Source organism: Dipodomys ordii, unplaced genomic scaffold (assembly GCF_000151885.1).
Source record: "Dipodomys ordii isolate 6190 unplaced genomic scaffold, Dord_2.0 Scaffold56, whole genome shotgun sequence".
In the NCBI taxonomy this organism is placed as follows: Eukaryota; Metazoa; Chordata; class Mammalia; order Rodentia; family Heteromyidae; genus Dipodomys; species Dipodomys ordii.
The window spans coordinates 11,791,917-11,809,553 of record NW_012267272.1 but is presented as its reverse complement, the minus strand read 5'-3'; the positions used below and the strand labels follow the sequence as shown (position 1 = coordinate 11,809,553).

At 40.0% G+C, this 17,637-nt stretch overlaps 1 protein-coding gene across 1 annotated transcript in view; it reads right to left on the bottom strand.

The window, feature by feature from the left end:
* Cntnap2 (contactin associated protein-like 2) overlaps positions 1-17,637 on the bottom strand; it is a 1,232,273-nt gene that overhangs the window by 596,686 nt on the left and 617,950 nt on the right. The window contains exon 13 of the mRNA XM_013021595.1: positions 17,346-17,465. Within this exon, the coding sequence (XP_012877049.1) occupies positions 17,346-17,465 (120 nt within the window). The remainder of the gene's footprint in view (positions 1-17,345; positions 17,466-17,637) is intronic.

The following is a 17,637-nucleotide window of genomic DNA, read 5'->3' as shown; positions in this document are numbered from 1 at the left end:
AGAATTTACGAGAACATTTGTATGGCCACGGTTTGAGAGTTTCAAACCTCTCCGATCCCGATGTCTCTCTCATCACAGATGGAAAACAGTTCACCTTCTTCCCATACTCTGCATTTTGACTACAAAACCAGGCAGGAAGGAATACATATATATTTGTCTTCTCTTTCTCCCTTTTAGCTCTCATTTTCATTTTCAATTTTTTATTTCCTTTTGGAAAAACTTTCTTTTATACTCTTTTAAACAAAAGTGTAAAATACCAGGTATGATAAGGAGAACCTCACTTTTCTTTTTTTCTCTTTTGTAGGTCATGGGGCTTGAACTTGTGTCCTGAACGCTGTCCCTGAGCTCTTTAGCTTATGGCTAGTGCTTTATCTCTTTGAGCCACAGCGCCACTTCTGGTTTTCTGGTGGGTAACTAGAGATGAGTTTGGAACTGTGATCCTCAGATCTCAGCCTCCTGAGTAGCTAGGGTTACAGGTGTGAGCCACTGGTGAGCACCTAGTCCCTGTTATTCTAAAGCCATGGTCCTATGTTGTTTCTTACTCCATAGTTTTTAGTTAATCTCTACTTTTGACTATGATATACTGTCACCTTTAGGAGCTCAAGCACACACACAAAAATCTTCTCTAAAATAATTACTAACATGCTAGGAGTTTCTGAAATCAAGATGGAGGGTTAGAGTTGTGTCATTTCTGATTTCTAGGAAAGATCTGCCCTCCCTTTCTGGAAGCAATAGCATTCAATCTTAGCTAAGTCATGTCTTTGTATATCTTGAGAGAAATGGAGATGGCAGAAAAGAATGGAGACCAAGAAAGGAATCAAGTCTAGCCATGCATCAAAGTTTTTTCTTGGTCTAAGAGCCTAAATAGCATATTGTTTTCACGTTGTGTCTATGTTTAGAATGCACATTCAATGTGATGTATTTGCAAACTGCCAAAGGGTGTGTAGAATCTCTCCTGCTGCCAGGTGCAAATACCAGCTCCTAAACACACAGCCCAGGCAGAAGATGGGATTAAAGATGCTAGGCGGGGTGGAGGTGAGGTGGAGGAGAGAGGCAGGGGAGGGGTTAAAGTTTGTCTTCCCTTGACAATAAAATAACATTTTAGTATGTGTACATCGGCCCTCTGTGACTATTTCCTTATGTTTAAAATGGGGATGATAGGTGTACCTGCCTAACTCATTTTGATGAACAGCTAGTTTGACACATGTAAAGCTCTTAGGAGAGAAAGCCCGCTTCACAGGAAGCAACAATTGGTGCTCACCCTTCTTCTTCTTCTTGTGTCCCTCTTAAAATTCCTGGTGAATACAAGGTTATTAAGTAGTATGGCCCAAATATGATAAAGTTTCTTCTTCAACAGCTCTTAAATCTCAATTTCCCAGAATGCCTTATCTCAGGGTATAGAAGAAACAAGAACAATAGCTAACCAACAGTAGTAGTATTTACAAATCCATTACTGGACTAACCACTTCCTCTTTGAACCCCAGCACAACTTCGTGTGATAAATGCTTTAATGTTCATATTTTACAATGGAAGAAATGAAGATTTATGGAGACAAAATAGTTTACACCAGGTGAAGAGTTGCAAAGGTAAGAGGCAGAATTCCAGTCCCTCTGATTACAGATTGGTCCAGGTGAATGATTGGAGTCAACTGTGTAGCAGAAATGCAATGTTTCGCACACAATTCAGTTCCAAGTTCCTAGAGAGAGCCCAATCAGGACATTTACCAAGCGCCTTGGCTTCCCTGAGCTTGAGTATTCCCAAGTGTAAATGATGCTTAAGTTCACTCCCTTCTCTCAAAGTCTACAGTTCAATTATCTAGTCATGGAACTAACCCAGGGAAAAAATGTTCAGGATTTCACAAATCATGTCATGACTGAGTTTTTTTTTAATAATAATATCTGCTCTTTGCATTTCTCCTAGGTGAAAGTGATTCTACATTTGCATCCAGAACAATATTTGTTTGCTGAGAGCTATAGAAAAATAAGACCATTAGGTCAGAATATTCTGTAGGGAACAATTTTAAGGGAAGCTATTTTTGAGTGAGGTTCCAACATTCTCGCATCTTTGCCTTCTGTCCCGCAGCTCAGCAATATGTGAGCACCAGAGCCAAGGCTCACCTTCAAAGCAGCAGGGGCCAGAGTATTTGCAAGTTTCTCTATTGCAGCAGGTAATTTTGGCTTGAAGTAACCCTGCACCAAGAGCAGAATCTGCATTCGTTGGAAATTGCACAAAGGGGTGGGGGAAAATATTGATCCTTTCTTTGGCTGCCACAAAAATGTGGGTTTATGGTAGAATGTAATTTGTTGCAGGTAACTTCCATTTAAAAAAATTATATATCAAGACAGTGAAATGGAAAGGAGAGAATGCTTTCAGGGATGACAGAAAAGTGGTAAATCTGTTCATGAGTAGAGTCATGTGACATTTACCACAAATGAGGCTAATTGGAAAAAACACAGGAGAAAGTAAGATAAATGGAAATAAATTATGTATACTCAGTATACTCATAATTTGTAGAAAAATAACCAGTTTTCTGAACTATACAACTTGTGGGTGGGGACAGGAGGGAAAAGCTGAGAGAACGAGAGAAGGTATGAAATTGTCCACAAAGAAATGTACTTATTACCTGACTTATATAACTACAACCCCTCAGTACATCACACTCACAATAAGAAAAAGAATAAAAATAAAATAGCAAGTTGAAGAAAAAGAAACATAACCAATTTCCATTGTTGGTATATTAATTATTAGAATCTATTACTCAGGGTGTTTTTAATTTACATGTACATCTATGTAAATATACACACATCTGTGCTTGTATACACAGATGCACTCATAATGACATCATGTATGCCCTTTCATAGTATTTTTTCAGTATAATCAAGTCGTCATATTTTATGATTTTGATTAGATATCTTTAGAATATTGGCATTAGTGTAAAAAAGGAACATACCTAAAACATCTTCTTTCTAGCTACTCTTCTGATTCTTCCACATATTAATTCATTTACTTGTGCATCAAATGTTTACTAAATGTCCCAAAGGAGAAAGTACTTTTTCAGACTCTGGAAATATATAATAATAATAAATCTAAGCAATGTTCTGCCCACGGTGCACTTGGTCCAAGGCAGATATAATTCTATTCTGCTAGGGTTATGAAACAGTATTATAATGCAGGAAATATAAAAGGAATGAACAAGACAATAGTAAAAATGATGGTCTCATCCGAAATACAGACCGAGGCCATAAAGCAATATAGAAATGAGTTCTGGAGGACAGGAAGTCCAGTAGGAGCGACTGAGGCTCTGCCTAGGTTGCGCATCAATCAGATCCTCTCCTGGCTGAGGCCCCAAGAATATCCTAAGCCAGTGGGAAGGGGTGGGGAGGGCGGCCTTCTTCCTGGGCCTGAGCAGGCCTGAGCACTGCGGGGGGGGGGGTGCAGGGGGAACCCCTGGAAGGTTTGGTGAGGCTTCTCCTCCCAGGCAGAGCAGCCAGCAATTCAGAGCTGAGCCATTCTGCCCCTAGGATCATTTTCAGGGGTGGAGACAAAGAGGTGACAAGCTTTGCCTTTGTCATGTAATGGGAATGGAACTGCCAGCTGCTCTTCTGGGAAATTCCACTTAGGGATTTCACCATTTTGCCTTCCTTTCTCATCGATACAAATGGATCACTTTCCACTACATTTTTTTCCATAAATACCAAGTAACAGGATTGAATATAGATTATAGAAATAGCTCACCATACCTCATGAACTAAGGATTTCAGTTTTCCCACTTACTATTTAGATAGCTTTTGAAGGTATCACTTAAGTGTACCATTTAATTAGTTAATTAATTGCTTGTTTGTTTATTTATTTATTATTTACTTACTTATTTATGTAGGTCATGGGGCTTGAACTCTCGACTTGGGCACTAACCCTCAGCTCTTCAGCTCAAGACGAGAGCACTCTACCATTTGAGCCACAGCACCACTTCTGGTTTTCTGGTGGTTAATTGGAGATAAGAGTCTTGTGGACTTTCCTGCCTGGGCTGGCTTTGAACTGTGACCCTCAGATCTCAGCCTCCTGAGCAGCTAGTATTACAGTCATGAGCCACTGGCATCTGGTACCCATTATTTATTAAATCTACCCACATTTCAACAATGACCTCATATAACCATTCTTATAAGGTTCAAGGATCTGTCTGCCCCAGAAAATAATGTTGTCTTGTATAAAAATAGGTATCAAAGTCTAGTATATGTATACAGATGGAATATCACTTAAAAGTGCTTATTATAGCCAGGTGCTGATGACTCATGCATGTCATCCTAGCTACTCAGGAGACTGAGATCTGAGGATCATGGTTCAAAGCCAGCCTGAACAAGAATGTCTGCAAGAGTCTTATCTCCAATTAACCACCAGAAAGCTAGAAGTAGCACTGTGGATCAAGTGGTAGAACACTCACCTTGAGCTGAAGAGCTGAGGGACAGCACCCAGGTCCAGAGTTCAAATCCCACAACCAGCAAAAAAAAAAAAAAGAAAAAAAGAAAAAAGTGTTTATTATAATGGATAATTGGATAATTTAGGAGGTCATGGATTGTAAGATATATAACCATTTTATGTACCACTAAAAAGAAAAGAAATAGAAGATACCTTTAACATAGGTTAAGTAGCTCTTTCATTAGTATTTAATGGTATTACTCTTATAAGTACTTGAAAAGGAAACTGCAAGTGGGGTGTATGGTTAATGAAGACTTTCGTTTTTTGTCATTCATGGGCCAACTCTCTTGAAACACTTTCCAACTGAAATCTGTTCCCTACCAATGGAAGAAACAATCAGAAAAGTAGTTTGTTTAGGGAAAGCTTGGAAGAAAATAAAATTTGTAAAAATAAAGATTGTTGGTTTTTAAAAGATTATCATCAAAAGGTAATTTTAGCTGGGCCCCAGTGGTTCACACCTTTAATCCTTGCTACTCAGGAGGCTGAGATCTGAGCATCCTGGTTGAAGCCGGCCAGGAAGAAAAGTTCATGAGACTCATCTCCCATAAACTACTTAGAAAAATCCAGAAGTGGCACTGTGGCTCAAGTGATCGAACCCTAGCCTTGAGCACAGAGACTCAGGGACAGCACCCACACAAGTTCAAACGCCAGGAATGGCAAAACAACAATAACAATAACAACAAACAACAACAATAATAAAACAGAGAGGCCTAGCCTGGTATCACCAATGCATGTGATTTATATAATTCTTGGCCTCTAACTTGATCCAATTACAAAATATTGAAGTGAGGAGAGGATGCAATAGTTACATTAATTCTGAATACCAGAACTTTTGAATAATTATTCCTCAAAAATTAAACTTTTTGGTTTTATAAATTAAACCACTGAGTTAATATGTCATTCTCTTAGAGTTTCTTTTTATTCTACAACCAAGTCCCTAGATAATAGTAATGTTGCCAATATAACCTCATGAGGCTTCCTGGGTATCTGTGTGCTAGATTTCCAAGGAATAGAAGGTGAACACATTTTTATGCCTGTGTGTAGTTTTTAAAAAAACAAAGAAAAAAAACAAGGATATCACCATAATGATTAAGTAGATTAAGAAAATTAGAGAAAATAGTTAAATGGATGTCAAAATGGTCTCACATGCAGAAGTCAGATTCATAGTAGCAGCTTTGGCTAAAATCATTTTAGTTAATGTGGCAACAATTAGCTTAGAGATAATGAAAACCATGAGAAAAAATATGAAAGAAGCTGGCACAATTAGTAAAGGTAGATAGGAAAAATCACAAACTAGTCTCATTCATTTTCTATTATGCTCATTGGCACATGTCAACTACTAAATTCCTAGAGAGAATCAATCAATCATTGACATACTCCCCAAAATTCTTTGTGGATTCCAAAGATTCCATGATGCATGTTTCTTGTTTTTCAGACTACCACAGCTTCACATCTACATATTAACATACAGAAATCATTTTCATTTTATGCATTGCTTCATTGAATCTCAATGAGTTAGATCCGAAAGGTGCAGTGTGAGTCCTGAACCAACCTTTAATCTCTCTTACCACTTCTTGTTGAAATATAAGCGATGAAAATGGCATATTTTGTCAGCTTTCAACTCATTGAAACAGAGGTTACATTTTAGTAAAGTGAACCTGTACAGTATGATCGATAACCAACTTAATGTAATCTTTCAATGTCACCCACAATAAGAACATGCAATCTACAAGCACCAGCGTAAACCTGCCCAGGATGAGGAATTGAGGCTACAAAGCTAATTTACAGCACCACAGTGCTCGTTATTAGAGTTGGCTGTCAATTACAGACCTTCACATCTCCAGATCTTGAAGCTATTTCCAGAATTCTATGCAAGGCTCACATCTCCCGGCAAAGCATGTGAGCAATCTTCTAAGTTTTTAATAAGCTAGAAATTCTTTATGTATTTCTTCTCTCCTAAAATTTCTTTGTTCATCTTTTACATAACCAGGCAAAAAAAGAAACTTAAATAGTCAAATTCTATAACCTGTATGATTTAGTTTTTGAAAATAGGACAGCTACCTTATTTTACATTGTGCAGTCCATCTGAAATATTAATTTAATGAGCTCTTGCCATGCAAATTCTCCATTTTGTACATATTGTATACTTTTTATAGCACTTGAACCACTAGAGGCACTTTTGCTTGTATAACTTGGTAAGCCAATTGTTACTCTGGAGTTGCTGTGAATTTGGAATTAATGATAACTCATCTGATTTGGAGGGGAGAGGGAAATGTACCTAAGGATGGATCATATTGCTTTGCTTGCCAGGGGATTCTTACAAACTTCTGAGCCCCTGGAGCCTGATTTTATGGGGTTTCCTCTTGGTTTTCAAGTGCCTTTTGCGGAGCTCATTCCCAATAAGGGAAAGCAACAATAATTTTATTTATTCAGCTGTGTTGTTATGACAGTCATCCTACCACAACCAAAAGCAATGCATGGTGTCTTGGCTGGAATCATTTACTCAGCCCGGATCACATGTTTGCAATGGTTGTTTACTTTTCTGGCCAAAATGTCACCCAGACCTAAATCTGGTAAATAAATATTTTTACTTCCCACTTTTGAGGGAGACTGAAGGAATATTAAAGGAATATATTGTGTTTCACATATTTACACGGGGTTTTATACCTCTAGCATAGTTTAAGGAATACTGTAGGTGTTACGATGAAGTGACCAAGAAAATGACCTCCAGACTCAGACCAATGTGGTTTCCCTCTCCCTCTTCATTTTTGACCTAAGACTGCATCTTGTGGCTTCATCACCTTACACCGGAAAGAGGAGATGAAGTTGTTCACAAGCAGCTTTCTTCAGACATGGTGTTGGATAAATGTTAGGGATTTGTAATCATCATTCTGCTTATAGCTTTGAAAATGTAGCCGTGAGCCCCAGCGCTGGTGGCTCACGGTGCGTTAGCCTTCAGCCAAGGAAGCTTAGGGGACAACACTCAGGTGCTGAGTTCAAACCCCCAGGATGAACACAAATAAATAAGTAATTCAAAAATATAGTCATGAATTAGACAGTACATCAATAATATAGGAAACAAACTCAAAGTCATTTGGCAATGTGGTTAAAAGAGAAGACAGGAATATAAAACGTTTGAGAAATGTTCGAAGTATTATTACTGTAACCGTTCCTATACACATGCCTAACCAAAGGTAAATATAATCAGCATTTAAGTTGAGTCTGTCAAAACATAAGCCACAATATTGATTTGTAAACTAGGATGTGATTAGAGGGTTAAAAATCCCTTTTAGGCTCTTATAATCCCAGTTACTCCAATGGGAGAGGTGAGAGGAACGTTGCTGGAGCCCAGCCTGGATGAAAGCATTCATCCGTCCCCAAACCACACTGAAGGTCAAAGACAGGAAAGGTAGCTGAAGTGGTTGAGAAGTACAAGAACCTGAGTTTGATACCCTGCCGTGCCACAAAAGAAAGAAGAAATGGGAAACAGAGAGAGAGAGGGAGGAAGGGAGAAAAGGAGGGAGGGAGGGAGAGAGAGAGAGAGAGAGAGAGAGAGAGAGAGAGAGAGAGAGAACTACATAGTGAGAGATTAAGAACAGAAAACAAGAAAACAAAAATATGTAGTTCAAAATTCTGTGTATGTAATAACCATAAGTGAGTCAACCTTACTATCCTGTGTACCTTGTTTGGTAAGGGAAAAAGCAGAAGAAGAGAGCAGAGAGGGTACAGCTGGACTCAGAGGGAGTATTCCCTGAGGGAGAAGATAGGGGACATAATAGTCACTCATTAAATATTAAGTTAGTTCTAGTTGGAAGGACAGAGGAAGGAGAATGCCTGAAGGACATTTGTAGGAAGTGGCCAATGCTTTTGGTCAACATGAATAAACTATTAGTAAAGAATTGATTAAGATCCAGTTTAATAATTTACTACCAAATTGCATTTGTGGTTTAAGCAATAGTCCTGCCAGAAGCCTTCCTTGAATTTAGATAAGGGTTTTGATTTGGCAGATCCATGGATTGTCCTAGCTACAATTATCCAGTTAAATGCATAAAAGTTGATCATTTCAACAAAAAGAAAATATTAAATTGGAAGCAGTATTTGGGTGAGTGACAATTTCCAAAGTGTGTGGACCACTGATGCTCTGAGAATTATCATTTTATATTATATTGCATTATGCTACACAATATGTTTTCACAGTATATTAAGAAAGAACATCAAGTTGATTAAAGTCAACATTTTGTGAATATTGCTTCTTACAATGAGAACAAGTATTTATTAAATATGTAGGTAGTCTGGGTGTTCAAAGATTGGTAAAGATGGCACAAAATTTACTAAAATTTGAGACTTGCTAACTTAGTTGTCAATAATAATTGTTGAAAAATAGCACAATAAGAAATAGCAACTATAGTTCTCTCCTTTCAATGGTTCAATGCCTCTGGTAGAAATGACTTGACCACTGATTTTAAACTATGCTAATTTTCTGGAACAATTTTGTACATAGTTATAATAGTATAAGCATTGTATAATCACATGTGATGTGTATATGCCTATCACTATCTCCCAAGTGCCTGGCATATGAATTCATATATTGGGTAAGTGAACAGATTAACAAATACATAAACATAAGTAAATACATTAAAATTCTAAAAAGAGTTCCCAGGTGATAATATCTCTGAAGGACAGGAAGTGATTCGCACTGATGACTAATAGAACACCACCACACTGCACCTGTTATTAAACTTGCTGCACATCAAGACACACAATTCAATTCATCAAATTAAAAGAAATATATATCTAATGACCAGAATTAGGAATAGGTTGGAGTCAGTTAATGGTCTACTGAAGTGACGGAGAAGTCCAAATGATGACTTAAATATCAGACGAAAAGAAACTGATTGGTAAGGATACTTCATAATTTATTTTCCCCTGTACATTTATTAAAAGATATTCAGTGAAAATTTTAAGAAACAACAGCTGATTTCGATTCAAAAGCCACAGTTTTGCAAGCTGGGCCGAGGCAAATGTTGGAAGTGTTGCATCTCTTCTGAAGACAATAATTTAATTTTCTGATACACAGTTTGAAAGTGTTTCAGCGTATGATCTCTTCATAATTTCGTGAAGGGCATGTTGACTTAGGCATGTTTATACAACTTCCTTGATGTTTGCACTTCAGGAATTATTTATATGATAAATATTTTCCTACAATGACACAGACAATTTAAATCCCTCTTAAAGGTGTGACCAAGAAGCTTTTTATTTGATGGCTCATACTTGTCATGCTACCTAGCTACTCAGGAGGCTGAGATCTGAGGATTGTGGTTTCAAGTCAGCCTGGGCAAGTAAATCTGTGAAATTGGAAGACATTATTGCCTGTATGAAAATGAATATCCAGCAAAGGGATCAGATTCGATCTTTTCCATGACATGTTATTGTAACACTTCAGAACTGCTTGCTAGGCAGGGGGAGTTCTCTCTTCCTTGAGAGGGAAGAACTAGGTCATACTAAAGGTATATCACAGAGACCAGGATGTGCTTTAAATAAGTTAGGGATTCAATGGAGAGTGGAGGAGACATGAGAATTAGGATGTATGAGTTCCAATAGAGGGTTGACGAAGACTTTTTTGGACCAAGACACAGGACCTACAAAGGGATTCTGTGTTGGTAACAGGCCTCAGATGCAGGGAGCACACAGTTTGGGTTGGAGCAAAGTGGCACGTTGGAAGATGCCTGCCAGTACTTTCTAGTCTTAGAACCAAAAACAGGGCCTTCAGAGTCTACTCTGTACCAGGCTGTTGATCATGTCTTGAGAACTTTCAGAGAGGCCAAGACAAAAGTGTGCTGCTTTTTCTTACCCATGAAGAGAGGAATTCCATGGGACATACTAAGAAGGACCAACATTAGTCCAGGAAAGGTAAAATAAAATTTACGTACATAAAGCCAAGAATGAATAGAGTAATACTAATATCAGTGATTATAAGGAAGTTGATATAACACTTATTTACCTACTCTTACTTTCTTAATGTGAAGCTTTATTTGTTAAACTTATGAACACAAAGAAGATACAAGATTAATAATTTTGTGAAGACAGGTCAGTCCTAATAAACTTGCAGGTACAAAAATGCAAACCAGGGATTTTTAAAAATAATTAAACTACAAAGTTTCCAAAGTTATTTTCTCATACTTCATTGAGGACATTACTTTTAAGTAGAGACTATTTATGTGACGAGTCTTACTAATTCTAGTTTACATCAGTTTCACGAAATATGATTTCTAGTGTTTTCTAGTATAGGAAAATAGAGCATTAGTGCAATTCATTATTTAACGTCCTAGTCTGTAGCAAATAGACAAAGATAAAGATAGAAAATCAAAGAGAAGATTAACTACTATATAGTATTCTTGCCAAGAAACTTCCAGAGTCATCTGCTTGTGTAACTTGATTTATTCAAAAACAATGTGATCCTCAAAACTGAAGTCCTAGGGCTTGGAAATCAACAACACAGTCAGTCTTGGCTTCCAGTATAGCCCGAAGAGTGAAATTTCTAGATTACTCCTGTGGATTTTGGTGTGTTTTGATCCTAATGCAATGAGCTGATCTTAATTGGATTTTCCAAGATTAAAAAAATGTACGCTGTCTGAACAGTTGCTTATTGTGGACTAGACAAGAGTTTTGGCTTCCAAAAATCAGAAGAAACAAAACAATAGCTCCCAGCCATACATGGTAGGAAATGGTTTTCAGAATTTGAACCCGGCTATTGCACAGCAAAGACACGTATTTATGATATTGTCTGGAAAGGTTGCACCCAACTATTTGAAAGCACTTTCACATGCCTCTGGACACCATTTTTGGAGCCTCCTGACTTCTTGTGTTGGTGGTAGAACAGTCTTCTTTTTTAGTGAATGTCTCTATAGTTATAGCTTACTCTGTGTAACTATCTAGAGGCAGAGGACCTGCGAGGACCCAACATGTCTGCTTGGTCAGAGAGAACTTTGGTGGTTCCCTGTTCTTATGGGTGCACAGGTGCCTCATTCTGGTTTTTCATGGTGTCCAGTGCTGTCTTCCTGTGTAGGGTCCACAATGTGTGGTCTGCACCAGGGCTCCTATGCTTTGGCACTTCCTTTCTTAATTCCAAGTTCGAACACCATTTGGGAACTTTTGTGGTATTAACCTATCACGATGACTGACACACAATGAAGAAGAGAGTTCAAAGGCAGCCTGGCAGGTGGAAGCCTTCTATAGAATAAGTGCGAGTCCAAAAGAAAGTGTTCGTGAGTGGGTAATCAGTCACACAGAAGAGTCCTTCACAGGCTGTGTTTGATCGGTGAGTTGGCTCCTAGATTTTCAATTGAAGCCGGTGTGAACAGAATTGAATTCAAAGATTTATACTGATTGTGAGGAACCGAAATGGCTGAACACGTGAGGCAGGAGTTGCTGAGTGATTACAAAGGTTTCTAACAAAGACAGCTTGTGAGAGGTCGGCAGAGAGGAGAAAATGTGGCTGAAAGCAGACAGAGGAGGCCGATTGTACATGTAGGTTAACTATAGAGGAGGTAAACTAGGTTAGGAGACAGACAGAGGCAAGGAAATGTCTTCAGTAGGAAAAAGTAGAAATGAGTGGAGGGAATAAAACGACAGAAGCCAGCGCTGGAGGTTAGGCTGAGACCACATGTGCTGGCATCAGAGCTCCCGGATTACAGGGCATGAAGGGGTTAGAGGCTCAGCAGCTTCTAACTTGTGTTAATGGGCCCTGCAGAGAGCTGGAAAGCCCTCCCTGTCCTCATTTCTAGCAGGTTTCTTTCAAAAGCAGGAGAGAATAAGACACTGTAATCACATTATACCCAACAGAAGTCTATTCCAACCAGCTTTGTGTCAGACTCAGTGTAAGACTTTACATTGAAAACTCAACTAGGTATCAGGGATAGCATCTAAATTATCCTACACGTGGGGCTCCAATCTTAAGGGGTAATTAACCTAGATACACAGGAGATCTACGAATTACCCCCCTAAAGCTCTCAGAGAAGTGCATTACAGGAAATACCTCTGCTTGAATTATGAAGTAAAACTGAAAACAATTGCCTAATGGTTTCCATACTGATTTCATTTAAAATGTGTTCTCTGATTAAAAACCCCAGGGCATCAGTTTGACAACTAAGAAGGATATAGTTTACAGTCCAAATGCTATCTAAACCCTAGCTAATGACTTAGAAACATGTATAGAAGTTTTGATGATAATGAAGACACACAAATGAGAAATAATCGTTTTAGCAAACATATTACAAATCATACTACAGTGGTCCAAAAGAATAATGCTGTTTGAACTTACAGGTATGACCTTACACACACATGTATGCACACACACAACATACACAACACACACACAGCCACTATAGACTAGCTCTGAATCATACAAACCTTGGTTAAAAATTTTTTTTTAAATCAAGCTTCTGTTATTGTTAGTTGGAAATGAACTGGGGGGGAGGGAGGTTGGGAGGAGAAAAACAGGGAGAAAATGAGGGAGAGGGTGACACTGCTCAGTAAGATATGTACTCATTAACTGACTTACATACCTGTAATTCTCTGTACATCACCTTTACAATAAAAGTTTTTTCAAAAAACACCAGGCTTCACAATTGACAACATGTATGACCTACTTACGTTCTCTGAGCTTTTATTACCTTAACAATAGGAATATTAATGATACTGTCCATCCCCGGATAGTCTTAGAATGAACGTGCCTGGCACTTACTTGGGCATCAATAATCTACTGTGTGTGTGACACGCAGCGTCCTCCCCGTGCGTTCCCTACAGGTCCGTGACTTTTATTTCCAGCTAGGAAGTAACCTTTGTGCTAGCTGGTCTATCTTATCAAAATTTTGCTTATTCAACAGTGTGAAAATGATTAGATGGATAGTTAAATGACATTTTGCAAATGAAACATGTTAATTGCTTCCATGGACATCCATGCTCCCGAGTTGTAAGTTACATGCAGAGTTACAATGCTGCTCTGCTGGCCACGCCCCGTAACAGGCCTGCCCCTCCCCATGGGCGGGGCCAAACCAATGCTGCTCTGCTGGCCACGCCCCATAACAGGCCTGCCCCTCCCCATGGGTGGGGCCAAACCAATGCTGCTCTGCTGGCCACGCCCCATAACAGGTCTGCCCCTCCCCATGGGCAGGGCCAAACCAATGCTGCTCTGCTGGCCACGCCCCATAACAGGCCTGCCCCTCCCCCATGGGTGGGGCCGCACTGATGCTGCTCTGCTGGTCATGCCCTGTAACAGGCCTGCTCCTCCCCTGTGGGTGGGGCCACGCCCAACCCCGCCCCCGTGGGCGGGGCCACACCCACTCTGGGCTAGCTCCAGGGGCTCTGCGCTTCCCGCAGCAGGGCCAGGAGTTTGCAGGTTGGAAAAGGCCTGTGAGGTCAGCTGACAGTGAGTGAAGTGGGCCATCGTCTCTGCAGGAATGATCCCATCGGTGAGCGCCTGGGCAGGGTCTGCAGAGCACAGGTGGACTGTTGTACCTGTGACCAGGACGCAGGAGCTGCCTGCGGAAGCCGAGGGCAGTCCATGGCCACGCAAAGAAACAAACAACCCACAAGGAAACCAAACAAAACCAAACGACAACCACAACAGCAGATAAAATCAAACACCCAGCCTGAAAGGAGGACGTAGGTCTTAAACTCCACAACTGAAAGAATGTTCGAGAAAAATCTCTGGTCTCGGTGAAGATCACAGCCCTGGCTAAGACCTTGAGCCCAACCAGATCAGGAGCTGGGCCCGGGTGGACTCAGTTTCCCACTGCCGGATGCCTGGGCCGCAGGAACTGTGAGATGAGGGATTTGTGCTGATGCTGAGAAGACAAACCGAACACAAGAAAGGCCAGCTTGGCCTTGCAGGGCAGGGGTGGGCGGGCGAGGGGGGAGGTTGCCTTCCCCAGAGCCCCAGTCCACCACGGAGTGATTAATCTTCTACCCACCCTGAACCACTGACACTTGTGAGAAGAAGACGATACAGAAAGGAACATTACCAACTGCAAGTGCTTAGGAACTTGAGTAACAAACTCTCTATAAATATTAGATTAAAAAGACATGAGCAGCTTGTCCCATTATAGAAGATAATAGAATTTGATCAGCTAAATCCCCAGGCTTTATAAAGCCCAAATTATGTAAACAAGCTTAATGGCTTTTGGAGAAAACTACAAAACTGGTAGTAAGGAGAATATATAAGAAATACTCTTTATTTGGAAGTTTAAGCTTCATGTCCTGGAACACAGATGCATATTTAATTTTTAAATATGGATGCAAGGAGAATAATAAAGAGCACAAATTGGGAGATGGAATATTAAGGGGGGAAAAAACCACCATTGGTTTTGTATCTAGCCATATTTATTATGGTTATTAGGGATCACCAGGCAGGAAGAAGTAAATAAAACTTTAAATCTACAAGCTGAAGGTTTTTGAGGGAGAAGATATTGCTAAATATCCAAGGGAAATAGAAACCAAAAAAAAAAAACCACAAAAACCTTAGGATGTTGAAGAACTACGTACAATTTAAAGATGTGAATACTAGAAATATAAGTTTATAGTCTCACAAATGATAAGGACTGCAATAACCATATTTTATAGAGAGCCCTAAGATCTAAGCGAGGAACTCTCATCATGTTGTGGAAACACAATGAGATATACAAAAGATTGACTAGAAATCTTCCCTCTTAGTAACCAGCTATGTGGCAGCCAACAGGCTCTGACATCAAGGGTGACATTTCCTAGACTCTCCTCACTTGCATCGGATGCCACCCAGCCCAGGACTCCCCAGACAGTGCTCCATTCTCCATCTGGTCCAGCCGCCCTCTCTGCATACCCGCTGTGTTCACACTTCCGCCGGATCCCACAGACATGAGGCACTTCTTTCTTTACATCGATTTAAAAACATCACCCTGCAAGTTGCTTCCATCCAACCCCCCAAATCTTTTCAACAATCTGTTTCTCCAGCTCAAAATGCCAATGGCAACTGAAAAACACTTGAAACAACAACAAGAACAAAAAGAAATCAATCGTTTTTCTTCTTCTTCTTGTTTTACAATCCCATGGTCTATTCTGACCGGGCCTATCTCCTCCCTGCATCTGAGCCTTCTCTTAGGCTCAAAGTGTTCCAGCTTCGGAGTAAATGCTTCCAGTCATTGGAGTAAACCTGTTTTGTGCCTTGAGACATTCATTTGTGGATCCCCCCTTTTTTTCTTCTCTTCCTCAGCTTTTAAAATGCCTTCTTTTATTTTTTAGGGTTTGGGTCTGTATGCCTTTTCTCATAGTATTGAGTGAAAGATGAAGACTATGCAGAGTATCTCAGCATGGCATTTCCTCTTCTACTTGAGCACAACTCTTGGAAATGGAACAGCCTACACCAAGCGGTGTGGTATCCTACTCTCTTAGTGATGGTAAATCCATGTTTTGTTTTGTTTTCCAGAATAAGGAAAGATAGAGGGCTAAAAGCTGCCAGCTAGACTCAAAAGTGAGATCCTTTTAAGGGCACTGGATACAATGATCCTCATGACTTCCTTAAGTGATAGAAGAAAAGTCTTATTGTATTTCACTGTTGCCTGCTTAAACCTGGATACTCAGTCCCACTGCGGTGACACTCTCTTACGAATGGAGACAAAGTTAAAGACCGGATCTATGTGTCTGTGAGCCCTTCAATCTACATAGATGAAGGCCAGCTCCTTGCAAAGCAAAGCAGCCCTTCGTTTTGTGTTTTTCACATGAGAATTATAGTTTTGATTTTCTAATTTTCTTTTGAGATGTATATAGAAACTATATGTCAGGAGAAAGCTAGACAAAGACGGAGTCCAGAGCTGACAGATCACATGTGACCTCCAGGAAGAACAGAAGTGAAGGTCAACAAGAAAGCTCACAAGTGTCTGGACATGAGCCTCATCCATGGAGCCAGTACATAGTGGAGATCTTACACTCTTTTCTGGTATTTTGGAGGCTAAGGGGGTATTATTGTCTGTGTAGAATTTTCTTTCTCCTATATTAGAGAACTGTATAGCCTAAACATGGGAGTTTATAAGAATGCAAATCTCATTACAGCGCTCTAAAACAAGAGGGAATGAAATAAAAACTAGGTTCTTCCTAAATAAATTTCATGAAAGGTTTTCAGGTGATCTTCACTAGTGCCTAACGTGGATTTCAGTCCAGGAAGATTCCTTCCAGAATCATGGAAAACAGAGGTATGAGCTAAAGCTTCCCTTCGCAGGAGCCGGGGACATGCTGAACAGTGACTCCAGTTCTTAAGTTACTTATAGACATACTTTTGTGGACCAGTTTTCACTCTCCACTTCAGCCTTGCAATCTCACAACATTCTGGGTTTTATTCTTAGATATGTATTTTTTGTTGTTGTTGTTGGTCGTGGGGCTTGATCTCTGGGCCTGGGCTCTGTCCCTCAGCAATTCAACTCAAGGTGAGCACTCTACCATTTGAACCACAGCATCACTTCTGGTTTTCTGGTGGTTAATTGGAGATAAGAGTCTCATGGACATTCCTGTCTGGGCTGATGTTGAACCATGATCCTCATATCTCAGCCCTTTTAGTAGCTAGGATGACAGGTGTGAGCCGCGGGTGCCTGGCTTAGCTTTGTATTTTTTTTAATGCCAAATATTAATTATTTGAGCCAGAGATAGACTTCCAAAACTAATATAGTATCAGAAGGTTTTATTGCTTTAAAGTAGGTTTCACTGTTTTACCTCACAAATCCAGTAATATTTAGCCTCTTAAATGCTGTGATGGGAATCCAGTACTGAAGAAAGAACTCGTGCATGGACCTCTCTACCCTCACAGACAGGAGCAGCCATCGCAGAAAGCACAAAGGTGACAGCGTTACCTGTCATGTTGCAGTAGACTTTCAGAGGCCCCAGAGGTCCGCTGCCGTCAGGATCTATCCAGTAGTAATTCGACGTCTGCCCTAAGTGTTTGTATGCTTCACAGGATGGCTCATAGATAGCTGGAAAACAAAAATCCAGCGTGAGTACAGCACAAGACAAATGGCTTCCCAGATAAACTCTGCAACCAGGCCCAGCACTGGTGTGTGAGGCGTAGAAGAAAGCCCTCTTCATGGCATAAATATTCTTTCTTTTCCTTAATTAAACCCATCACTTAGATTTTTTTCCCCACCT